The sequence below is a fragment of the Fundulus heteroclitus genome, chromosome 21 (assembly GCF_011125445.2).
Source record: "Fundulus heteroclitus isolate FHET01 chromosome 21, MU-UCD_Fhet_4.1, whole genome shotgun sequence".
Taxonomy (NCBI): Eukaryota; Metazoa; Chordata; class Actinopteri; order Cyprinodontiformes; family Fundulidae; genus Fundulus; species Fundulus heteroclitus.
In genome coordinates, this window is record NC_046381.1 from 38,287,976 (window position 1) to 38,314,970 (window position 26,995).

General features: G+C 47.7%; 1 protein-coding gene across 1 annotated transcript in view; it reads right to left on the reverse strand.

Annotated features, from left to right (window-relative positions):
- Positions 1–2,966: 2,966 nt before the first annotated feature.
- scn5lab (sodium channel, voltage gated, type V-like, alpha b) overlaps positions 2,967–26,995 on the reverse strand; it is a 173,097-nt gene continuing 149,068 nt past the window's right edge. The window contains 5 exon segments of the mRNA XM_036124903.1: positions 2,967–6,377; positions 7,833–8,103; positions 9,335–9,439; positions 9,683–9,820; positions 9,984–10,037. Of these exon segments, the coding sequence (XP_035980796.1) occupies positions 5,071–6,377; positions 7,833–8,103; positions 9,335–9,439; positions 9,683–9,820; positions 9,984–10,037 (1,875 nt within the window). The 3' untranslated portion in view covers positions 2,967–5,070.

Consider the following 26,995-nt stretch of genomic DNA (forward strand, 5'->3'; position numbering starts at 1 on the left):
TGTGTTTATAATGAAAATGTCACATTTATTTTATATGAACATCCTATTCTTCAAGCCAATTTAACATAAAACGTCAATGTAGGTATTTACTGATGGACAAAAACTTCAATGAGTTTAATGCAAATAATGTAACTCAGTTTATTGGAATTCTTGTTTTTCAGATGAAAGAATGACTATTAAAACATTAAATTCTAGTTTATAAATGGTGTACCTGAGCCTGTTTCTTCCCTCCTCTCTTAGCACTGAACATTTTAATAGAACTTTATGCTGTTTGCATCCATTAAAACTGCTGTAGTTAGGAGCGTGAATATGTCCAGCAGGGGTGGGAGGCGGGGGACACCCTGACAGGTCCTCAGTCTGTCACAAGACAACAGAGACACACCGAACACACAACCAAGCACAAACACTCAATTAACCAATTAACAGTCCTGTTCTTGGACTGTGGGAGGAAGCCGGAGAGAGAACAAGCATGCAAAAAAACACCAGGCCTGGATTTAAACCTGCAACCATCTAGTCCACTGTCCATTTAATCTGGACACATTCATCCTGAAACACTAATCCTGTGGCTATTAAACCCAAACATGGAGCGTTTGTTTTTTATGCATGATCTGTCGATCATAAAAAGATAATTTCAGTGAATCTGAACCTTTCTGATGGTAAAAACGTGTCACCACCCAATCATCCAATCAGCTGTCTGAGTTGAGCTGTTTTGTTTGTCCAACCAATGAGGAAGTGTACCAGCCAGAGGGGCGGGGCGGGTGGGGGTGGGGGTGGGGGGGCAACAGGAGACTGTGAAGCTGCTAATTAACAAAAAAACCAGGAGAGTTAACTCATCATCCAACAGGCAAATGTTACAGCAGGCATTCAGTAAACCAGTCAGTTCCTCAGTCAGTGCGTGGGTGATGGGGTCGGGGGGGAAAGCATGGCTTGGAGTGTTGGCTTCATGTATGGCAGGCACACTCTGGGTCTATTGCTACTGAAAACAGCCCTTCAGCTCAACTGCAACCTGAAAAACGCCTGGCAGCAGAGTTCAGCAGTGTGGTTATTACCTAATGTACATGGTCCTCAATCCTCCACGGGATCTAGTAGAAATAGAGTCCAGACGGTGCCAGTAAAACTTTTTTTCTCCGTTTTCTGTGGTATTTAAAACGTGTTTATTAAAGCGTCGTTTAGTAAAGATGCCCCCGGTGAGAAGAAGAGACCCAGACGGAGCAAACGCTGTACACCTCTTCAGGACATGTCCGCCTCCTGCGCTGGGACTGGCTGTGAATCCACGGTAACACCGTATCAGTGCTGCATCGCCTCAGAAGTTCTCCAGAACCGGCCCGATGCTCAAAGTGTCGATGTGGTTCCTGTCCATCCAGAGGTTCATCCAGCCAGAGGAAAGCCTCCTTCCCTAGAAAATCTCCTACAAGGCTTCAGCGAACCGTTATTGCTCTACGCAGTTTGTCCTTTTCTTTGAGTTTCTTTGTGCAAATAGATAAAGAGCAGCCTCGCTCAGCATTCACTTCTCCTTCAACCCAACAACAGCGTCAATGAGACAAGAAATAAATAAATAAATCAATAAATAAATAAAGCAGAGGTTTTTCAGAGCTCGGTGGATTTAAAGTCTACAAAAGTGGTTTTCTTGTTGGAAATACTTTAAATCTGTTGCATTTTCCTTACAAAACGTTTAAAATGGGAGTTAAATGTTTCCTTCATATCGCTGAGCAGGAAAAGATTTTAGTGTCCAAGAAAAACCTGCAGCTGGTTCTGCTATTTGCTGGTTCTGCTGGACCTGGTGTTCCTTTGAAAAACAGCCAACCAGCGATTTTATGTCTCAGCACTAACATCTGAGTGAACAAAGCAGCTTCTGGTCGGTTCTGCCTCTCACCAGATTCTGATATCTTTCTGCAGGAAATGTTCTGACTGCCTAAAGAGGGGCCACACCATCCGGACCGCTACCAGAATCAAACCAGAAGGAGGTCTGACTCCTCAGAACAGGCTTGCTTTGCTGAGAAAACGTTTCATTGAACGTTTCAGGCTTTTGTTCTGAGCTTAGACCAAACATTAGGACACAGGTCTCCACTTATAGACGATTCTGGGTTGTAAATCTTCTGCCATTGGACAGCCTGTCTGTTTTCCAGCACCGTGTAAATTTTAGCCACTAGGGGGCCCTGTAACACTGCCCTGTTGAAAAATTAAAATGGTCTGGAACATTTTAGCAGACCAGTTTGGACCAGCAGATGGAGAAGTCGTGGAGTTACTAGAAAAGACACATTCACCCCTCTAGATTATCCTCAGAGTCTACCCCTGAAACAGGAAGGCAGAGAGGGAGGGGGAGGGGGAGAGGGAGGGGGAGAGGGAGGGGGAGCCGTGGAAGAGAAGGACGAGGCAGACAACAGGTTCAGTCATCTGATAATGGAAGGCTGCAGGAACTTCAGCAGAGAAGGGCTGACATGCAGGTCTGTGAACAATATTTACTGTTTTATAATAATAACCACGGCCATGACAGACTTTGACTTTAGGATGAGAAAAGTAGAAGCATGTAAGGCTAGCTCTGGTGTTTAAGGGGAGCTCAGACTGCCGTGAAGCTCCAGGCCACGTCACCCATGGAGAGCAGAATCTGCAACTCTCAAGTTACATAGCTGAGATTTTCAGAAGGGCACTGAGCTTCTATTCTACGTACTCTAAGTGTTGCACATTGACCTGAAAAACCTTTTAATACATCTCAAAATAAGCCAATACTTGGGTCAAAACTTACACGGGGGTGCTTTAACATTTAGAGTTCAGAGTTCAGAGTGGGTTCCTGTCAGGAAAACTGATCACATTGACTCTGCTGGAGGCAAACACCTCGTTCTGCCCCGGACTTCAGTTCAGTCCTGGTTACAGAACCAGACACATGAGGTCATCTGCCCAATTTAAGAATTTATTCAGCAGGGTTAGCAGTTATTCAGTCCCTGGATCTCTATTCAGCCCCCCCCCCCCCCCCAAAAAAAAGTATTTTCCTTACAAATGTGGCTCCACTTAAAAGGAAATAAACAGGACTATTGACAAAAAGCATCCTGAGAACATATGATAAAAGGTGTTTAGTTCTTCTGCTCAGTACATACGTCAGTGAAGAGAGGCAGAAACCAACCAGAACCACTGATCTTAGTTCCTGGTTGCTTCAACTTCAGAACCTGCGTAGAACAGCTTTGGTTCTTAGATTTGGTCTCAGAGCCTTAGAGAGACACGGTATATGATGCTGCAGTTGTTCTTTTCTAAAATCCAACCAATATAGTGTTGCTCCTCTGGAAACAGCGTTTCTACCTGTTTGCTGCTTCTGCTGCTGGAGAAATGGAAAAATCTGGTTCCTGCAAGTTCAGCCTTTCTACAAGAGGTGGTTCTGCAGACAATGAGAACGCTGTTGTTACAGATATTAGTGCAGAGACAATGTGCTTCTCTTCAGACTTGGGAAGGAAGGAGAAATACTTTACATTAATTTATATATAATAACCCTGTAGCTTCTTGCTGAAAATGTTGCATTAAAGGGGAGACATTTGCATAAATATGTATATAAAACCTGCCTTGCAAAAGAAATCAAGAAACTAATGAAGAACCAACCCAAAATCTTCCCCTTATTGGACCTTCAGACGGTCTCTGTCTGCGCTCATATTCCAGGTTTTTCCAGGACACTGCTGACAGCGAAATGATGAGGACCGGTACCCAGCATCTGTCCAACTGAACGCAGTAAAATCCTGAGCTGATTGTCTCGTCCGGTGAGAGCCGGCTGACACCTCAAAGTACCGAATCACGTTTGGCTTCAAAAAGTCGGAGAAAGTCCGAGAAATTCGGATAAAGTCGTAGCGCACATCGAGCCGGACTCAGACCCTCAGATAGTTACTGACAGCGGGTGATTTGTTGAAAAGGTCATTTCTAGAATCTGCTGCAGTCTGAAAGACATCAGTGTGAACTTAATTTGTACCGTAGAATTTAAAATGTTAATTAACCCGATGATGTTAACGTTCGGCTGTTTTTCACAATCAGTTAAATCTGTAGGAGTATTTATTTTCTCCAGACTAATGCATGAATCTTCGGCTAAAAAGCGAGCCACTGCCAGTGTTCTCCCCTAGCAGAGCAATAAAGCACCAGGTAAACAGAGTTCTACCATTTAAGTCACCTTTTTGACAAACCACCCCGGGTCGACGGACTGACGGACGCTCACCAGCGAGGCGGATCAGGAGTTCGGGACTCTAGAAAATTTCTTTGTGCATTCGCATTTGTTTTTGGTTTGAGAGCAGGAAAACCAACTCATCCCTTTATCAAAGGCGCAGTAAAGTGACAGCAAAATGTAAACTCAAAAGTGCAAAAAATGCACAAAAACAAAAAGAAAATAAAGTTGTTTTCTCGGATTTTGAGGTGTCGTTATAACTCAACTCCTCTCGAGTACAAGACGGTTCTTCCACCACTTTCATTACAGCGAGCGCAACTCCAAAGGCTTGTTTTTTAACTTACTCTAAAAAAATATAAAAAATAGTAATAATTGTACCGATATTAAAAGACTTGTAACATCAACGTTATACTTTTACTACGAAAAGGTCTGTTTCTAAATAGTGTCGCTTTTCTCTCTCAGGTCTCAGCCAGAAAACCCTTCAGGTGTCGAGAAACAAAGTCGGGAAAGCGTCGCTCGTCCAGCCGAGCGTCTATAACTGATGGTGGAACCGCCGCGCAGCCACAGGCCGATAAACGCCGGCTGATAGTCGCTCTGACTGGATCAGGGTCCAGAACACGCGTCTCTGGCTGGCACAACACAACCAAACTCCCTATTTATGTTTTTGCTCCAACAAAAGGCAAGTTGACTCCACAGACGAGGCGTCCCTCCCTGTTTTACAGTTTTTAGTTTTCCTTTTAAGAAACGTCCCAAAGTGGGTTTTCTTTGAGTTCAAGAATCTCCACTGTGAAACGTGGAAAAGGATTAAAGGTAGTAACTATTCGTTGTCCTTCAGCTGCTCCTCTGCTTCTTGTTCAGAGCTTCTTCCTGCCTCCAGCTCGACGTTCCTCAGCTACGGTACATTCAGTAAACAACAGAACTTGTTCATTGGGTTCCTGCTAAGGTTCTGTTTCCACCTTCCTGTCGGATTCAGCCAGCGGTTGTTCTCTCACTTCGCTGCCCATAGTTTCATCGACCGTTTCGACCGTTTCGACCGTGGCAGCCGGCGGATGAAGGTTTTCGGACGCGGCTTGCGTCACGCTGTCGTAGGACGGCGGCGATGAGGTGGAGGAAACGGTCTCGGAGCGCTCCATCCCCAACAGGCTGGAGCCGTAGTTCTCCTTCATCATGGTGGCGATCAGACCTTCTTTCTCAGGAGCGTCGTCCCTAAACAACACTTGGCCTCCTTCCTCGTCTTCGCCGGTGTCATGTCGGGGAGTGGTGATCTGACGGTACAGGTAGGAGGCGGCCTTCAGCTGACGCCTCACCAGGTGCCGGCGGTAGCACCTCTGGATGATGGTGGCCGACACTTCTTCCTGCTTGCGTCTCAGCGTTGTTGTGATGGGCTCATATGAAATCTTGGAGGGGTTGGAAATCATGAACTTCTCCTCCATCTGCTGCTTGAGGGCGTCCATCTCGCCCGACTCACCGAGGACGCGCTTGGTGAAGGCAAAGAGGATGTCCAGGCAGTGGATCTTGTCCCCACTGACCATGGGCAGGTCCATGGAGATCAGCTTGATCTTGTTGGGCTTGCTGATACGGAGAGGCTCCAGCAGCGAGTCTGCAAAGTCCGACAGTTTAGAATACTCTATGAACTGCGTGGCTTCAGGGTCGAACTTCTCCCAAACCTCGTAGAACATCTCAAAATCATCCTCGCTCAGAGGTTCTGTGCTTTCCTCCGTGGCCACACTGAAGTTCTCCAGAATGATAGCAATGTACATGTTGACCACGATGAGGAAGGAGATGATGATGTAGGTGACAAAGAAGGTGATGCCCACCGACGGGTTGCCGCAGTTGCCCTTGACGGTGGTGCCAGAGTGGGGGAGGTGGGGGTCGCACTCCTCGGGGGAGTTGTTGAGGATGGGGTTGAGCAGGTTGTCCCACCCTGCAGAGGTGGTGATCTGGAACAAACAGAGCATGCTGTTCCCGAACGTCTCAAAGTTAAACATGTCGTCGATCCCCCCCTGCCGCTTCACGTAGGCAAAGTTGGCCATGCCGAAGATGGCGTAGATGAACATGACGAGGAAGAGGAGCAGCCCGATGTTGAAGAGGGCAGGAAGTGACATCATGAGGGCGAACAGCAACGTCCGAATGCCCTTCGCTCCTCTGATGAGGCGCAGGATTCGTCCGATGCGGGCCAGTCGGATGACCCGGAACAGGGTGGGCGACACAAAGTACTTCTCAATGATGTCAGCCAAGACGATCCCTGGAAGACATGAACAAACGATGTGAAGTCATGTCAGGCTGCTCTGCCACATAAAACACACTCACAGGAGGAACGGCCCGGTTCTCAGGTGGACATGAATGACGGGGATGGAAAGGATTCACAGGGGCTGGAGGGCTGTTACTGGGAGTGGAGGGTTGGTGTTATCAGGCAGTTACCAAAGCACCCAGCAGCCGTCAGGACAGAGACTGGATTCAGACCTATAATGTCTAGAAGCTCCGAACAGAACCAGCAGCAGCAGGTGGAGTTCAGCAGGAGTTTCCTGACGGATGTCACAGGCCCTGACGCTGGAACCAGAGACACCACGAGGACACATGTGGTGGCATCCAAGGAACCTGACAACAGAACCGGGCCTCATGCTGGCCCATCGTACCCAGTACTCTTCCTGCTGGTTTCTCAAAGGTATCCAAACTATCTGCAGGCCATCTCTACCTCTCCTCTGATGGACTGCCGGGTGCTCAGGTAACTGCCTGTAACGCATCACTTGATCATATCAGCGTCTAGGCCCTCTGCTGCATCAATGCATCAGAACCATTCCAGTTCTGCAGTTCTACACGGACTTCTTCCTAAAAGGCAGGATTCAGATGCCTTTAGTCTCACTGTGTGAAATGTTGTGACCATTAAGGGGTTTGAGGTGGACCTGCCTCTGTTACTCGTCTGATTCGTTAAGTGAGGCGGTCACATCAGCTGACTAATGAATGAGGAAACCGGACCTGCAGCCTGACGGAGGACCAACGACCCGCTGATTTAAGGTGAAAACACAGACGCCGCCTCTGTGGTTCACATTTTACTCACAGAAGATTTTTTGCTGCAGTGAAGTGGGCAGAAACAACAGACCCAGAACTTTAGTCACTGTCTTTAGTTATGTTTAAGTTTTCTGATGGTTATTCTAGGTTAAGCTCTCTGTTTCGTCTCCAGCTCCCCCTCTGGTCTCCTGATGCCACAGAAGGAAATCAGTGAGTTATGAAGTTGTCCAACCTTTCCTTAAGCTGTTTATCACCTCTGATAATCCGTCTTTCCTGGCCAGAACAATCAGAGCCGTCCTGACAGAAATCAATCAGCCGTGGACCTTCAGCCTGCTCTTCATCCCGTGATAAATGTGTGAGCTGCATCATCTAAAAGCCGTCCGTCTGGACCCTCAGTTCTGACCCGTCGGGTCGGTTTTATTACGGCGTGACTTAGTGGTTCTCCCCGTAACACGCAGGTCAACCGCTGTAATTCATCCTCGTTATGCAGGAGTGATAAACGAGCAGCTGATGTTACTGGTCCATCAGGTCCATCCCTCTCCAGGGTCCACCTTCAGGACGCTGATTGCTGCCCCCCCCCCCCCCCCCCAGGCTGCCTCACACTGAATTACACTCCCAGCACCATGTCAGGCTAACGAGTTCCTGCTTTCTCCATCTCCTCTCGCAGCGACGATGTTCTAGAGGAACTCACCGACGACGGAGAGGATGACCACCACGAAGTCGAAGATGTTCCAGCCGACGGTGAAGAAGTAGCAGCGCAGCGCCATGATCTTGATGCTGCACTCGGTGGAGAAGATGACGATGAAGGCCAGGTTGACGTAGTAGAGGATCTTCTCCATCTGGGGCGACTGCTCGTCCGTCTCCACCATCATGGTGATCATGTTGAGGAGGATCAGCACCATGATGATGATGTCGAAGGCCTGCTTGGCCACCAGGTCGAAGAAGAAGCCCTGCAGGTTGTTCTGGAGAGAGACCAGACGGATTCTGGCTTAATCATGCGGGTCGGAACCATTCAGCATTCGTTTGGTGTTCTGCTTTCAGCTCGCTTTATAAAAACCCTTCTTTCTTTTTCTTTTTCTTTTTTATGATTAATAAAAACTGAAAATGAACCAGATCAGGTTGTGAATGTTTGGGTTTTACTGGTGAGACCCGGCGCATCAGAACCACAGTGCTCTGCAGAACACCTCACACCCCTCTACTCTTTCACACGTTGGTACGTTCCAACCGCTAACGTCTGATCGGGACTCCAAGTCCCCGGATCCAGAGCGGTTCTGGTTCTGACTGGAAGGAACATAAAGGTGTAAAGGAGACTTTTATTAAAGTAAAACTCTCATATATTCATCAAAGCTTCATTTAGAAGCAGAACCTTTGAAATCAAAGATTAATTAGCGATTAATTAAAGGCACAGTTGAAACGTGACACAATGTGGAAAAGGTCAAAGGTTATGAAGACTTTTCTGAGGCACTGGATGGATGGATGGATGGATGGATGGATGGATGGATGGATGGATGGATAGATAGATAGATAGATAGATAGATAGATAGATAGATAGATAGATAGATAGATAGATAGATAGATAGATAGATAGATAGATAGATAGATAGATAGATAGATAGATAGATAGATGGATGGTGGATAGATGGATGGATAGATCGCTAGCTAGATAGCTAGATCGATCGATCGATCGATAGCTCGCTCGCTAGATCGATAGATAGATAGATAGCTCGATCGCTGGCTGGATGGATGGCTGGCTGGCTGGCTGGGTGGGTGGGTGGTGGGTGGCTGGCTGGCTGGCTGGCTGGCTGGCTGGGTGGGTGGGTGGCTGGCTGGCTGGCTGGCTGGCTGGCTGGCTGGCTGGCTGGCTGGCTGTCTGGCTGGCTGGCTGGATGGCGGCTTGCTGGCTGGCTGGCTCTGGCTGGCTTGTTGGGTGGGTGGGTGGGTGGGTGGGGGCTGGCTGGCTGGCGGCTCTGGCTGGCTTGGCTGGCTGGCTGGGTGGGTGGTGGGGTGTGCTGGCTCGCTCGCTCGCTCGCTCAGCTCGCTGCTCGCTCGCTCGCTCGCATCGCTGGATGGCTGGCTGGTGGCTGGCTGGCTGGCTGGCTGGTGGCTGGATGCTGGATGGCTGATAGATGGATGGCTGGCTTGGCTGGGGTGCTGGATGGATGGATGGATGGATGGATGGGTCTGTGTCGGTACCAGAGGCCTAGGGATGGGTTTCTGGGGCTTCTTGGAGCCCAGCTTCTTCATGGCGTTGTAGTATTTCTTTTGCTCCTCCGTCATGAAGATGTCCTGTCCTCCTAATTAAAATGAAGAAGAATAATTCAGTTATTTTTACAGAAACAGATCCCATCTACAGCAGACAATGAAAGGCAGCTTATTGATTTTATGTCCCTAAAACACAATTTATAACCCGTTTAAAATCAGATTTTATGAGGCAACAGATGTGATTCTCTTGGAAATTAATCATCAGACGTAATTAAATCCTCTCGGTTTTTAAGTGAATAAAAGCGCAGCGATGCCTTGTGTGTTGGCCCTGACACTTATCTTTCGTTTCTGCTGGTTGAAGTTGTCGATGATGACTCCGATGAAGAGGTTGAGGGTGAAGAAGGAGCCGAAGATGATGAAGATGACGAAGTAGAGGTACATGTAGAGGTTGATCTCCTTGATGGGCTGCTCCTCCACCTGCAGCACAGAAACAAGCAGCTTAAAAAAATTGTTTCGACGCATCATTTTTCTAAATAGTCTCATTTTTATTCACATTTCTATTAATGCTCTTATTTTATCGATGTCACCTCTGAGTTTCTGTCTGTTGATGTTTGAACCAGGAAGCTAAGCGCTAACTTACAGCTCTGGAGTCCACAGCAGCGTACATGATCTCCATCCAGCCTTTAAACGTTGCCTGGAAACAAGAACAAGAATTACCTGAGATGAGTCTGAATCATTCCTCCATCAATAAACAGCCTGAAAACGTCAGAGGGCAGCAAAACCAGCCCACATCATCAGCCCTCCACCGCCGTGCCTGGCACAGACAGGTGAGATGTCTGCAGGTAAGGAGGCGAGGCAGAAGCTCTGACAGGTCGCTGCCTCCTGGAGGAGGAAACTGGACAGAATGGATCTCCAGACGTCCAGAAGGAGGCCCACCTCTGGAGGACACACAGGGAAGTCTGATAATGTCTCCTGGCTTCAGGAATCTCACCTGAGCTGCTCTCCTCCAGCGGCTCAGGTGAGATTCTCCGCATCGCCACGGCAACGCTCTGCTCATTTCCTCCACTGTCAGACTGAAGGTTGATCTAGCAGTAATTTCACAGAATGAAGGAACAATCCCTGCTGCTGATTTTCTCAACAGAAGAATGTTTCCTCTGCGTGGGAGGCTGGGGGGGGGAGGGGCAGGTAGAGGACCAGCAGCCTGTGGGCGTCTGGAGCCGTCACTCAGAGCTGGAGGCAGCGGTTGCCCTGGGTTACCAGCTGTGGTTATTATGGGATGACAGCGGGGGGGGGGGGGGGGTTACACTGTAGAAGATGCTCAGACCCAGAAAGCTCAGCAGCAGAGCCGTCCTCAGGCTGACAGTCACTGGGCTGAGCTCCTTAGCACCGACTGACAGACCTCCTCCCTGCAGACGGTCTCCTGCTCCCTGATGAACACCAGCAGCACCTTGATGGTCCTTCAGCTTAGACTGGACCACACCAGGAGTTACAGATGCAGCAGGCGACCACGCTAACATCACGCTAACATCACGCTACCATCATGGCCTGAGCCTAAGTCTGAGTTTAAGTCTGAGTCTCAGTCTGAGAGCCTCAGATGTCCAACAAAAGGCTCCAAAATCAAACTGAAACCTGTGAAGGGTTTTATATTTATATTTCTAATTAAAACCTGTTTATAACTCAGAGGTTTCCTCATGGACTCTAAATAATTCCACATGGTGATGCTGACATGTCAGGCCTGACTCCACAGGCGGACTGACCTCCTCCTGGTAAGGAGCCTGCAGGTGATTCAGGTGATGGAGCTGCTCCTCCAGGAGTCTCTGTCCTCCCTGGAGGACGGGACATGGAGACAGATCTGTCCTTCTAATGAACCTTCTGGTCACGTTCAGCTGTGATGTCTTCAGGTTTCTGAAGCGTTAATCTGACCAATGATCTGCTGCTTCAGATCTTCACGCTAACATCTCTGCAGAATCACCTCCTGAAGCAGCGGCACCATCTTTTGCAGCGTGGAGGACTCTCCAGGTGCTGATGGGACGGTTGCCCTCGCCGACTGTTGCCGCGCCGACCGGCCTCGTTGCCACGGTGACGGGATTGTGATGAACTCTTAAGGTCTGGTTTAGCGCAGGTGGAGTGGCTCATCCACACTTCACTCTGCTCAGGTCTCCTGCTTCACCTTCTTCTCTTTCTCTCAGCGTTCCTCTCTTTACTCCACCTCTCCACCTCTCCACCTCCTCTCTGCTGCATCTTTCTGTCACATTAATATGTTGTTGTGCCAGTTCAGACGTGACAGAAAGCGGTAACGGACTACGTTACCCACGATGCAATGTGGTCAAAATGGCCACCAACTCATGTGGTCAAAATGGCCACCAACTCCCATCACGCAACACGGCAAAATGGCCGCCGATCAAGGAAACAGCATCAATTCGGGACGTAACGGACTGCGTTACCCATGATGCAATGTGGTCAAAATGGCCACCAACTCCCATCACGCAACACGGCAAAATGGCCGCCGATCAAGATAAGGTTGCTATGATGATGGCTATAAAAGCCGATCACACACGATGAGCTTCCTTCTTCCCTGGCTTTAGCCAACCCGAGAAGACACACACACACACAGCTGTTTCCGTTGGGGTGATCCCACAACACGTGCTCGAATTCCTCGCTGGACCGAGAGTTTTTCGAAGCCAAACTATTCCCTGTGCAGACAGGAGGTCGACTAAAATAAGTACTTTTAAATTCCCTCTGATCAAAAGACTGAGAGACGCCATATCTCCCAGTGATCGAAGAGGACCCCGCTTTGTCTGGCCAACAAAGCGACTGTGGACCCGGAGGAAGAAACGAAGCAGCTTCTTCCCATCCCGGTCCCGCTGCAGCCTGCGGATAACTACGCTCGTCAAGACGCATCCAGAAAGCCGCAACACTCGGGAGCGCTCCGGACCAGCCCCGAGGCATCTCAAAGTAACGGACTCTCCCCTTTTATTTCTGTCTCACCAACAGGGTGTTTAGAAGTGCCTGGGCAGGCGTAGAACTTTGTAGGTGTTGGTTAATGCTTTTATTCCACGACGAAGTTGGAATTATTTTGCTGAACATTTTCTTTGTATGTGCATGTATTTTACAATTGATTTTGCTGTGTTGATTTGTGATTCATCAATAACCCCGCCGTGGGTTACCGCCTTATTTCTTTGCATCTTTTCCCTGCTCCCCCCCCCTCTCTCTTTTCGCTTCTCCTTATCAGTTTAATCTCTTTGTCCGAGCAAGTCGCGGGCTTTGCTTTAAACTCCCAGTTAGCTACGCCCCTCGAAGCGAGGCATTACCCCATCAGCGTAAGCGTGGTTACGTCATTAGGACCTCCCCTCATACGTCATCGTAGCAGCCATCTTGGGAGGGTCACGTGTATCTGAACTGTAGGTAGCTTAGCTGAATTAGCTTTCGTAAGATATCAAAGCGTCCAGTGAGATTCCCGAAGCTGTTCTGTCTATCAATGCTGATACGTGAAATGCCGGTGTTTCGAGGGCGGTGTTAAACAACTTTGAGTTAAGTTAAGATCTGCTAACCGCTCATTTTAATCCATTGTTTATTTTGTTTTATTCTTTATTTCCACATATATATTTTGCATGTTTTAGTTTAGTAATGAGTAAGAATTCCAAAGTTGTTTGAATCAGAGAATTACTGTAACAGGGAATTGCTTTTGGTTCAATAAAACCAACCACTGCGGAATAGACATTGTTTTGTGTTCAGTCCAATTCACAGTTGCCTGGGTATTCAGAAATCAGAGCTAACCTCCTTTGGAGTTAACATCTGACATTAATACAGAGACAATATCATTGGATGGTGATAAGGAATAAGGATTTAAACTCTAATTGCAGTTACATTGGGGTTCTCACAGCCTGCTGGATAAACCTGGTCGGTGAACAGTCCGACCTGATCATTTATTCCAGCATAAATGAGTTCATAACAGCAAGTTAACTAATGCATTAGTGGTATAAATACTTATAAGCTTATAGCTAACATCACCACCATTTGAACTATATTTGTTATAGCGAAATTTTGAGTTGAATGATTTATTATTTAAATTATAATACCAAATTATAATTAATAATAATAATAAGCATATTCAACCAGCTCATGGCATAACATAAATTGGCGTTTCCCTGTGTGGGCGAGTCTACTTATTGGCGTTCCTTTAGACTAAATCGAATAACCAGCAACTTATGAATTTAATGAACACAATCCATATTCCAGCATTTTGACTGCTCACCTTGCCAAAAGGACTATTCAGTCATAATTGATTAAGGAGGTATCATTACTAAATATATACGTGTTTGTGGTGGTTTGAGGTTGTTAACCTGAGGTTTGAATATTGATTTCTGGACTGGAAGTCAGCTAGATTGAAATACACAGCAGCCAGCGTCTGCTACTTGTCAATCAGAGTCTGTGTCGTGTTCTGCTTTGAAAAGAGAGACCCTGCCTCCATCTGGTGGCCAGGATAGGTAGTTGCAGTCACGGTTTTAAAGACAGCTTAGATCGCTCAGTGTCCCGGAGGGACAGTTTTGAAAGTCAGTTTCTTTAAACTTACCTTACGGTTACGCCCTTTTTGTTTTTTTTTAATTTTATTTTATTCATATTTTTTTTTTTTTTACTTATTATCATATCTTAATTTTTTTTTTTCCTTTTTGAATTTTTATTTTATTTTACTTTTACTATTATTTTATTTTGAACATTTTTCTTTTTTTTTTTTTTCCTCCTTTATCCCCTTCTGCTCATCATAAGTGGTCAAAATTGAGCTGTGATTTTGAAACTAAGGTTGCAATTTAGCGGTTTTAACTGTCATTCTTTGCCACCTCTGAAGCTCCAAAACACTTTGCTATTCTCCACACATGTGTAGAGCACCTGTTCTTAAATAACTTACATCACAAACAAAGCCACAGCTTTATCACTTAATTACTGGCCGAAAGGTTAGTGGTCCATGTCACTCAAAGTTAATATTCTCAAAGTTAAACAAGCATATTAACCGTTCCTAAACATAGGAATTGTAAGTCGCAGGGTTGATTTTCCCTTGCGCAGCCTAATTAAACGCACGTATTTGAATCCACTTTCTGCGGTAAAGTGAGTCATAGTGCGTGTTTGCTGTTAACAGTTAAAGTGAAGCCACTTAACAGTTGTTGTTAGCAGTTGTTGCTTAGTGCTAAGCTAGAATACAGCGTTGTTATTTGTTGTCTGTCATTTAGCGCTCTGCTAAATTACAGTGTTGTTACTTGTTGTGTTGTTATCCATAGCTGACACAGAATGGATAGTGAAGATTCCTCAGTGTTTAGGTCTGAAGGAGCTGAAGGTCCAAACCATTCCATTGGAATGGAGGCCCAGGATGTCATTAGCTCACTGCTTAAAATGACACCGGACGAACAAACCCGTCTGAATCAGTTTAACATGGAGGACTGTGAGAGGAGAATTCAGGAATTGGTGGAGGAGGTCCAGAGCAAGCCAAAGGGTAGATTGGTAGCAGATGTTTTGGGTGAATTATCTGCGTTATACCACCGAAGGTTAACGCTAGAGACTGAGAGGCGTGTTTTAGCTGAGGAAAGAATCAGGGAGCTAGAACAGAGAGTTCAGGGCAGCTGTCATCTCACAGAGGAGCGAGAGGAGGATCACATGAGCTTGCAGACTGAAGGATCTGAGTATGAGGACTCCAAAGGAAAACATGGAGATCACACCTGGAGGACATTGGATGAACTGGGCCCTCAGACACCTTCTGAGCGAAGGGTAAGCGAAGGTCAGGACCGATATAGCAGTGTGATACGAAAAGAAATGCCTAAACAACTTAAGGTGGCAATCAGGACTGATCCACATGATGTAAATCATGGGAAAACACCTGCTTCCCACCTGACCCCTGACACGGTCCGCTGTGATCTTTTCCCCCCACCAGGGCGACGAGAGCACCGTTCCTGGGACACAGGTGAACCCCACTCCTCTGAACTGCGTCCACGGACAAGAGTTCATGACAGGGGGGGTCCCCCTGCGTCCCACGAACGGCCGCCGATGCCAGGTAGGTGGTCAGAACTGGAGCCTCCCTCCCACCGTGGTTACCACAGGCAAGAGTCGTCAGGAGAGGACTCAGATGGACCAGCTCCGATCCCTGAACAGGGACTGCGGATGCGTCAACTTGAGTCCCTGGCCCGAGACATAGAGCGTTTTGATCCTAGCAATACAGAATCCACCATTGATGACTATCTCAGAGAGGTAGAGCGCTGTCTGTTAGACTTATATAGCCCCTCGGCTCGAGAAAAGTTGAGGCTTATCTGGAAAACCACGTCCAGAAGTGTCCATGTTTTCATAGAAAGCCTCCCTCCAGCTACACGTGACCGTTACTCAGCTCTTTGTCAGGCTTTAAGAGAAGAATATTCTGTGTTTACAGACCCAGCTTCTGCGACTCTTGGAGCTTTTGCAATTCAGCACAAGAGAACTGAAGCACCAAAAGAGTACTACCGTCGCTTGCGGGCTGCTTACTTTCAGGGACGAAATGCTCCCGGCTTGGAGGAAGACCACGCTTTCAAATCTTTGTTCCTCCATAATCTTCATGAAAGCGTGCGTTATGAGGTTACCATGCATTGTAGAACCAAGAAACTTACCATGCAGGAAATCAGGAAATACGCGCAGGTGGCATGGGAAACACGTGTCCGGCCCAACAAAGGAGCCGATAGTGATAAAAAGGTTCTGCAGATTCAAGCCGAACCAGAAAAGAGTTTAGGTCTGGAGGGACATGAGATGCCTCCCTTCAAACCTAAAACTAGATTTGGTCCCAAGAAGCAACATGGTTTTGAGCCGCAGCAGAAGAAAGCTTCTCAGGATAGGAGAGGTCAGCATGGCAGCATGGAAGGTGAGAGGTTTCAAAAAGGGCACAGGCCGGATCCAGCTCGATACGGTAAGCAAACTGACAGGCCAGAAAGGTCGAAAAGCACACATGACAACAAAGGCTGGAACCTGCGCATGGAGGAGTCAATGAGAAAGGAGATAGAGGAGATTTGTCGCAGGTTGCTAGCCGAAACAGTGCATCAGATCGCGCCGCAGCCATCCCAGCCAACATCCAATCCTGTCGACCCTCCTGGAAAACCAGGCTCAAAACACCCGCCAGCATGACTAGGCGTGGACCAGGCTTCCCCTTCTAACAGAGTGTATTTGATTAAGTGGGGGAACCAACCGAAAAATCTCCAACAACCTTCTAAGATCCCATCAGCAGGTGATCAGAAAGCCCCTTTTCTAAGGTTTCTAGGTGAGCTAAACCATCATGAAAATGCACACCGCTTATACTGCTCGACAGTTATCGGAGGATGTGTAACTGCAAATGCTCTTTTAGACACGGGTTCCGAGATCAGTCTAATGTGCTCAGATTTGTTTGATGAGGTGACCAGAGCTATGGTGTCTCTTGGGAAACCGTTCCAGGTGGAGACCTGTAACGTGGGCATCACCAGCTACACTCAGGATCAGTCATGCATCACCAAACGGGCGTGGTTAGATATCACTTTCCGTGACATGACCCTGGTGCACCCCATCTACATATGTACCTTGGACACAGAACCTTTTCTTGTGGGTCAGGACCTGTTGAACAGGTTAGCCCCACTCATTGACTGCTATCATGGTCATCTTTGGGCCCAAGTGGGGACTCCCAAGCCCCTCACTTCTGGAAGTGGACTGTCCGTCCCTATCAATCAGGTGACATGCTCCGAGGAGCCCAAAGAACTTTTAGCACCATTTCTGCCTTCAACAGAGCCGAGTTCCAAATCCTCTGACACACCACCCGCTTCTCAGCGATCAGAGAACTTCTCTCAGCAGCCACACATCTTTCCTCTGCTCACTTAAACACTCTGGAGTTGAACCCTATAACCCCAGAGTGGCCGAAGGTGTCCACCTGGAAAGCACATTCATGACAGACGTGTTGCTGGCCCTTTGGTCAGAGAAGTCTGCGATCAGCAGAGATCTGTACAACTCTCTGTGCCGTGAAAAGCCCCATCTGGCTGAAACAAAACACAGCCACTACTTGCTCTCAGCAGACTGGCCTCGCCGGCTCCTGAAAGCAACAGGGGTGTGCATACTTTATGCACAGATTGGCACAAGACAGCTCTCTCATCCTTTCAGCATTGTGGAGAATTTACATCCTCCAGTATTTGTTGGTGCTGACCTTCTGATACGGCTGGGTGCACAGCTGGACACTTGTAACCAGGTCCTGTGGGCCCAAGCTCACGTGACCCCAAGTTCCTTCCTGAGCACCCCTGAAGCCATGCGATCAGGGCAGACCATCCCACAGGCTTGCCAGGTGGCTAGCGAGACAAACATGCTAATACCACCACAGACTGCAGGTGTACCTATCAGATTAGCCATCCTGAAAGGACAACAAATACAGAGCACACAGGTTTACTTTCAACCCCTTTCTTATTTCCAGGAATCCAACCTGGTCATCCGGGGCACACCCCTGCTTGAGCTGAACAATCGCTCAGCTTACCTGTTAGTGGAGAATCCAACCCACATGCCGATCCAAATGGTGGCGAAGAAACCTCTTGGGGTGCTCATCGAAAGCTCTTTCCACGACTTTGAGCTGAGCATTCCCGTCATCGGAGACCTGCCCTTATCCTTGACCGGCAGACAGGACTCTCCAGACACCGTGTTTACTTTTCCTTCCAACATGATCCAAATCAGGCGACATGAAGCTCTGCCTGCTGGATCCATTTGTGGTGCAACGCTTGAAGCTGAAGGAAATCTGTTGGTGTATGCGATAGCAAACCGGCCCAACAGAACCAGCACCAAATCAACCAGGAGACCGGGACTCACCCACTGAGCCCTACCCTGGCTTTGAAGCAGAAATCATGCAACAGCTGGAAAAAGCTGATGCGCTGACCACTGAAACTGAGAGGACAGCACTTAAGGAGCTGTTTTATGAGTTTCAGTCGATTCTATCCAAGGATCCTAATGATTGTGGGGTCACAGATTTGCACACGGTTCGGATCCCAACGAATCCAAACTCACCCCCTACTTTCGTGCGTCAGTACAAAATTCCCCTGGCAGCTTATGAGTCGATACAGGAAATCCTCGATAAACTGCTGGAAAAACAGATAATCCGGGAATGTAACTCAACTTACAACTCCCCCATCTGGCCGGTGTTAAAACCAACTGGGAAATGGCGTCTGACAATCGACTATCGCGCTCTTAACAAACAAGTACCTCTTTCGCGCTGGCCTATGATCCATTTAGACCAAGAACTAGCGAAGGTTAAAGACGCGCGTTTCTTTTCCACTGTGGACGTGGCTAATGGCTTTTGGACAATGAAGGTGGATCAGGCTGACCAGTACAAACTAGCATTCTCTTTCGGGAGCCGCCAGTACACCTGGAACAGATGCCCGTTTGGGTACTCTAACTCCCCAGCCGAGTTCAACATCTTTCTCCATAAAGCCATGTCAGATGCTGCAACACGCGGGAACCTCATTTATGTCGACGACATCCTTATGAGAAGCCGAACGTTTGAAGAACATTTGGCAGAACTCAGACACGTCCTAAGACAACTGACCGCTGCAGGAGCTAAGCTAGCTCTGACCAAAGGCCAGTGGTGCAGGACGAAAGTCGACTATGTGGGTCTAACAGTAGGCCCAAATGGCATTGAACCCCAAGCTAATAGGATCCGAGCCATCCAAGACATTACCGCTCCAGGAAATGTCTCCGAACTCCGAAGCTTCTTAGGGGTCTGTAACTACTCGCGTCAGTTCATTGAGGATTATGCCGACATGGCCAGGCCACTCACTGAACTGCTACGTAAAGACGTGCCGTTCAACTGGGGGGAGCCTCAAGAGCTGGCATTCCAGCTCTTAAAGCAGAAACTCGTTTCTGCCCCCTGCCTGGCATACCCAGACAAAGACAAAGAGTTTTATCTGGAAGCCGGTTTCTCTTCACAGTGCCTGAGCGCCGCGCTAAAACAGAAATACGACCAAGACACGCGAGTAGTGGCATACGCGAGTAGACCACTGAGCAATGTAGAGGTCAAATTCTCAGACTGTGAGAAAGCACTTCTATCAACAGTTTGGGCAGTGGAACATTTCCGCAGCTACATCGGAGGTCAGAAAGTGATCATCGAGACATGTCATCAGCCAGTTACCTTCCTGAACAGCGAACGCTTAAGAGAAGGCAGGGTGTCCAACAGTCGCATTGCAACATGGATGATGGCACTCCAAGGCTACAACGTTGAGGTAAAGTACAGCCAGAACAACAGAATGGTGCTGGGGCAGGGGTTAGCAGAGTGCAAACACTGCGAGTGCGACACAGAAACCATGACCCTCAGCGTCCCAGCCACCTTTGGGAGCCCCCCATCGACCCACCGTTACTTTGACGAAAACGTGTGTCATGGGCTCCCAAAAGTCTACACAGATGGCTGTGCTTACATGCATGAACACCAACTCCGAGCCGGAGTAGGGATTGTCTGGGTGGGATGTGACTCCGCCGAACCTAACCACTACCGGTTGGGACCCAAGACCAGCCAGTATGCTGAAGTCGCAGCAGTGCTCATCACCATCCAGCAGGCAGCGGCCATGGGTGTGAAACAATTGGTGATCTGCTCCGACTCCAACTATGCTCGGCTCAGTTTTGTCTCCCACCTCCCATTGTGGAAAGGAAACGGGATGAAAAAACGCCAGAAACAAGGAGGTGAGACACTCGAAGCTATTCCTGGCGTGTGACCGTCTAACCACCAACAGCGACATGATCGTCTACTGGAAAAAGGTAAAGGGACACTCCCGTACTCTGGGACCAGACAAAGACGGAAACGACGAAGCAGACCGTTTGGCCAGACTGGGAGCCGAAAGCGGAACCCCATGGGAATTCCAAGAAGACGTCAGCTCCCCTCCAGATCCACAGACCGTCTGCGCCATCACCAGACGACAGACCAGGGAAAGGCAGGAGAACCCCCAAAACTCTGGGGAGATCCTCTGTCTGGGACGCAAACCAGACGACAAGGACCTGTGTACGATGCAGGACCATGACCCGACCCTTCACGTCATCCGAGGTCTGGTGGCTAACGGCCCACCAACAGGAATAACTCCGCTTCCAAACGGAGGAACTAAAGAACTGAGGGCGTTCCGCCGCAGCTTACCTCACCTGAAGCTGGAGAAAAACCTATTGGTTTACTCCCAAAACGGAAATGGCCCACCCCGATGGGTCGTTCCGGTGAACCATCGCGGGATCATATTGGCACACGCCCATGACTCACCGGTAGGAGGACACAGAGGCTACAAAGCTACTCTAAAAACCCTCCAACAGGTGGCGTACTGGCCTTCAATGGCGCAAGATACCCAGGAGTACGTACAGGGCTGTTTGACCTGCTGCCAATTTCAACCTACACGACCACTCAACCGAGCTCCGCTTCAGCGAAGGGGGGTTACATTTCCGTGGTCACATTTGCAGATTGACTGGATCGGCCCAGTTCCCAAATCGTCAAGGGGTAACAAATACCTCCTGACAATAACGTGTGGCTTCACAAAATGGGTCGAATGCTTGCCGGCACCAAATGACACCGCTGTCACCACTGCAGTCCTGCTGCTAAATCACGTTTTCAGCCGGTGGGGCCTTCCCCTGTCCATCGACTCGGACAGAGGAACGCACTTCACATCAAACGTTATGACCGCGCTTCTCGATATGTTGGGCGTGGAAGTTAAATTCCACATTCCCTACCACCCACAGTCATCCGGACAGGTAGAACGGATGAACCGCACCGTGGTCGGCATGTTAAAGAAATATGTCAACAGCCACGGCAGGGACTGGGACATAAAGCTTCCCCTGGTCCTAATGGCCATCCGCTCGACCCCACAATGCTCCACAGGGGTGACACCTTTCGAGATGATGACGGGGAGAGAAATGACCCTTCCCCTGCATCTCATCTACCAGCCCGAAGACGTCAGTGTGACAACCGCCTACACGGCACACCAGTACGTGACCGATTTAAAAGACCATCTCCGAACGACTTTTGCGTGGGCTCAACAGAACTTAGAAGCCAGCGTGCAAGGTGCCAAAGCCTACTACGATCGGAAAACATCCCATAGGGAATATGAAATAGGAGACAAGGTTTTCTATTTCCGTTTTACCCAGCCGTCCGGTCGGTCTAGGAAGTTTCTTCCGAGCTGGGCTGGCCCTTTCGAAATTGTCGGAAAACTCTCACCGGTGGCTTACCGGATAAGAATCCCGAAGCCCCGGCAAAGTCCAGAGTACAAATGGGTTCATGCGAACCAAATTAAACCGTCCACCAAACTCTCCTCGCAGGGAAGGGAGCCTAACTCCACCCCCAGCGAAGAGAACAATGCATAGCATTACATAGGACAAGTGCATGTTCAAATAGGGCATTTTAAACATGCACTAATAAACGAATAACCGCCCATATACAATTTCACGTCTGTAATTCAGATCTCTCTGTTGCAGGATGGAGATCATCTGGATGGTTATTATCCTTGTCGGATCATCAGTGAGCCGATCGACTAACGTGGTGGAAATGGGACCCCCGACCGGTACTGCCCTCCAGGACACGCCCGGGCTCCTTATTACCCATTGTAGACTTCACACTCAAAGAGTTTTTGTGCGATTAGATCCATGGGATGTGTACAGGAAACACGTACAACTCCCCCCACAGCTCAGTGAAGGAAGACCGCGCGGAACTCAGGTCCATGACGCCGTAGAACACACCAAACAGGTTACCATCCATATTCTCAGACAACTGCAGAAATTCATGGTAACTGAAGAAGACCTTGGTGGCAGTAAACGCCCAAAAAGATTTTTAGGAGGACTGATAGCTTCCGTAGCAGCGATCGGATCGCTTTTCTCAGTTGGTCTTTCAGCAGCGAATTCCGTCAGCCTGAAGACCGTCCAGAGACACGTACAAGAGCTAGATGAAGAAATGCCAGAAATCCAACAGAGACTCCTCCTACAACAGACCTTGTTGAATATTCAAACTAAAACACTTCAGGGTACAATGGTTACTGTAAATCTACACTCTGCACTCCTCAATAACACCATGCATGCTTTGGAAACGCTCACAGAAGTGGTAAAGAATGACATGATGTATACTCAGGTTGTTAGAGATTTAATGCAGGATCTCACTCGAGAGGTTAGTTCATCCATAAATAGCCTTGCTGAAGGACGGATTCCCCCGTACCTGGTACCAATAGATTTGGTCGAAAAGGTTCTCAAATCTGCCTCCAGTGAAACACTACAACCACCACAAACACACCTGGCGTATAGCCTAGGTAGTGCAATTCCGATATTTGTAAATCCTGACAACTTGGAGATAGGATTTATGCTAAACCTTCCCATCATTGAAAGAGCTAATGTGTATAGGCTTAAATCAGTATTGAATGTCGGTTTTTGGCAAGGTGAGACCCACGTACACCTACAAACCCCCTCAATATTGGCCTATCATGATGCTGATCCCAAACTTTATTTAGTCCCTAATTTGGATTTGTGTACCAAAACCAAAGACATCCACTGGGTATGCCCAAGCAACCCATTTATCAGAGACGTTACCAATTACCTGTGTGGTCTAAGGAATGAATCTCCTGAACAAAACTGTCAGGCTAGAATGACCCTTAAAGATGCAGGTGTGGAAACCAAAATTGAGCGGGCAGGTAACCGCTGGCTCGTTAGCACCCCAGAGGCAGAAGCCCTGTTATCCTACGAGCAGCACGACACAGTTACTAGACTCAAACTGCCCAACCAAACCATTTTCTGTTCCCCACCTCAAGGCGCTGTAGTCCACATTGGAAACATGGTTCTGCATCACCTTGACGTTGACAAATATGACTCAGAGATTGAAATAATAGATGTCTTTAAGGGATACAATTTCAGCATTGATGTCGGCATTGAAAGACAGCTTTTACTTGCAGGCACCCAGCTGATGAAATTCAGTCTCACTCCATCAGAGTTGAGCTCGGTCCCTCTGCTTCGCTTCCCCAGAGCTACAGAGTCGACCGACACTCACATTATGACCATTATTGTGGTTCTCCTTGTATTTGGATGGGCCATCACTACCGCGATGGCGTATGCAGCATACAAGCAGATCAAACAGTTGCAAACCAGGATTGACGCCCTCACCTTTGTCGCTCCCAGGTTCGTAGCACCAGCTCCTTGAAGGCCATAAGCTGATTAGACTACGAACCGCTGTCTCTTTCCTTTCCCTTTTTCCCTCTCTCCTTTCTTTGGTTCAAAGTTCAAACCTGACGACCAATGAATGTATTGACAATGGTGATTGTGAAGTTTGCATTTCTCTTTTTTTTTTTTTTTTTTTTTATATATTTTTTTTTATTATTACTTTATTGTTGCCTTATTAGCCAATAGAAATGACTAGCTATAGCTTAGTCCTGCCCAGGCTAGGTCACTGACCCAGGCACAATGAATGCTTTGTTTTTCCTCCTCTTGGATGATGAACTGAACTGCATGAATCCCAATGGACTACTAGAAAGACTATTAGGTTGTTCCACTCATGCACAACGGATTTTCGTCACGCCAGAATGGACTTGGTTGTAGCTTTAAAGACTGTGACCAGCATCCCACTCTTCAAAGCTAAAGGGGGGTATGTTGTGCCAGTTCAGACGTGACAGAAAGCGGTAACGGACTACGTTACCCACGATGCAATGTGGTCAAAATGGCCACCAACTCATGTGGTCAAAATGGCCACCAACTCCCATCACGCAACACGGCAAAATGGCCGCCGATCAAGGAAACAGCATCAATTCGGGACGTAACGGACTGCGTTACCCATGATGCAATGTGGTCAAAATGGCCACCAACTCCCATCACGCAACACGGCAAAATGGCCGCCGATCAAGATAAGGTTGCTATGATGATGGCTATAAAAGCCGATCACACACGATGAGCTTCCTTCTTCCCTGGCTTTAGCCAACCCGAGAAGACACACACACACACAGCTGTTTCCGTTGGGGTGATCCCACAACACGTGCTCGAATTCCTCGCTGGACCGAGAGTTTTTCGAAGCCAAACTATTCCCTGTGCAGACAGGAGGTCGACTAAAATAAGTACTTTTAAATTCCCTCTGATCAAAAGACTGAGAGACGCCATATCTCCCAGTGATCGAAGAGGACCCCCGCTTTGTCTGGCCAACAAAGCGACTGTGGACCCGGAGGAAGAAACGAAGCAGCTTCTTCCCATCCCGGTCCCGCTGCAGCCTGCGGATAACTACGCTCGTCAAGACGCGTCCAGAAAGCCGCAACACTCGGGAGCGCTCCGGACCAGCCCCGAGGCATCTCAAAGTAACGGACTCTCCCCTTTTATTTCTGTCTCACCAACAGGGTGTTTAGAAGTGCCTGGGCAGGCGTAGAACTTTGTAGGTGTTGGTTAATGCTTTTATTCCACGACGAAGTTGGAATTATTTTGCTGAACATTTTCTTTGTATGTGCATGTATTTTACAATTGATTTTGCTGTGTTGATTTGTGATTCATCAATAACCCCGCCGTGGGTTACCGCCTTATTTCTTTGCATCTTTTCCCTGCTCCCCCCCCCCTCTCTCTTTTCGCTTCTCCTTATCAGTTTAATCTCTTTGTCCGAGCAAGTCGCGGGCTTTGCTTTAAACTCCCAGTTAGCTACGCCCCTCGAAGCGAGGCATTACCCCATCAGCGTAAGCGTGGTTACGTCATTAGGACCTCCCCTCATACGTCATCGTAGCAGCCATCTTGGGAGGGTCACGTGTATCTGAACTGTAGGTAGCTTAGCTGAATTAGCTTTCGTAAGATATCAAAGCGTCCAGTGAGATTCCCGAAGCTGTTCTGTCTATCAATGCTGATACGTGAAATGCCGGTGTTTCGAGGGCGGTGTTAAACAACTTTGAGTTAAGTTAAGATCTGCTAACCGCTCATTTTAATCCATTGTTTATTTTGTTTTATTCTTTATTTCCACATATATATTTTGCATGTTTTAGTTTAGTAATGAGTAAGAATTCCAAAGTTGTTTGAATCAGAGAATTACTGTAACAGGGAATTGCTTTTGGTTCAATAAAACCAACCACTGCGGAATAGACATTGTTTTGTGTTCAGTCCAATTCACAGTTGCCTGGGTATTCAGAAATCAGAGCTAACCTCCTTTGGAGTTAACATCTGACATTAATACAGAGACAATATCATTGGATGGTGATAAGGAATAAGGATTTAAACTCTAATTGCAGTTACATTGGGGTTCTCACAGCCTGCTGGATAAACCTGGTCGGTGAACAGTCCGACCTGATCATTTATTCCAGCATAAATGAGTTCATAACAGCAAGTTAACTAATGCATTAGTGGTATAAATACTTATAAGCTTATAGCTAACATCACCACCATTTGAACTATATTTGTTATAGCGAAATTTTGAGTTGAATGATTTATTATTTAAATTATAATACCAAATTATAATTAATAATAATAATAAGCATATTCAACCAGCTCATGGCATAACATATGTGAACCTGTTTTCTACCTGATACCCCCCCCCCCACCCGTCCCCTCTCTAAAAATACAATAAAAGCCTCTCAGACGCTGATTGATTGGAGGCTCTCAGGACGCCTGAGGTGGGCGACGGAGCGCCAGAAGAAAGGAGGAGGAGGAGGAGGAAGAGGAGGGAGGGGACAGAAAAAGGAGGATGAAGGAATCCTGACCAGATTTTATTCATCGAGTTTCCTGATAAAAAATAAAAATAAAAGACTAAAGAGGTGAACAAAGATCAGGACCCAAAATAGGTAGAAATAAAAGAAAAAAATGAAACTTGTAGGTAAACAGCATAAAGTGACAGAAAATGAGAATAAAGTCGGCAAAATAAAATTTACTATTTGTTATTATTTCAGGAACGCTCGTTTTTCTTTAGAAATGATTGAACTTAAATTTAAATCCAGGCTAAAATGAGACAGAGAGCAGAACCTTCAGAGCAATAAGTGGAGCCTGATGTTGGAGGACATCCAAACCAAATAAACACCAAAAACAGGTGAATTAATAACAGAAGCAGCGAATCAAATGTTATATTAATGTTAATTAAAACCTGGAAGGAAGGACGTTCTGAAGCAGAGACGCAGCTCAGAAAACTTTATATTTGAGATAAAAGTGAAGAGATAGAAAGACTGTAACTTTAGAGCCTGTCTGCGGTCCAGACCCAACAGAACCCTGACGGTCCAGTTGGTTCTGTTCAGCCTCATCAGTCATCTCCACACAGGACTGAACATTTGTCTCATTGTCTACAGCCGCTGATAACCTGCCTGGAAACATCAGAGAAGCTTCAGTTACAGAGGGAGGAGGAGGAGGCGGTGAGCGGAGGAGGAAGGACGAGGTGATGGGGGGGGGGGGGGGGTCTGGGGGGGAAACACTTCAGTCCTGCAGGAGGAGGTGGGCGGCTGAAAACATGAACTTTAGAGCCGTGGAGAGCTCTGGTCGTTCCTGCTGAGCTTTTCTCTCCAGGTGTGAATTCAGAGCATGAAGCCAGGAAGGAGGAGGACTGCAGCCGCTTTAGCCCCGCCTCCACACTGAAAGGTGACCTTTTGGAAAGGAGACCTGGGAGCTGCAGAGCTGCAGGCGGCTGCTTCTGGAACCAGAGACCAGGAGTCTGGTACAACCAGAACAGAAACTACATCATTAACCCAGCGGTCCGTTTCCTGTTAGCTT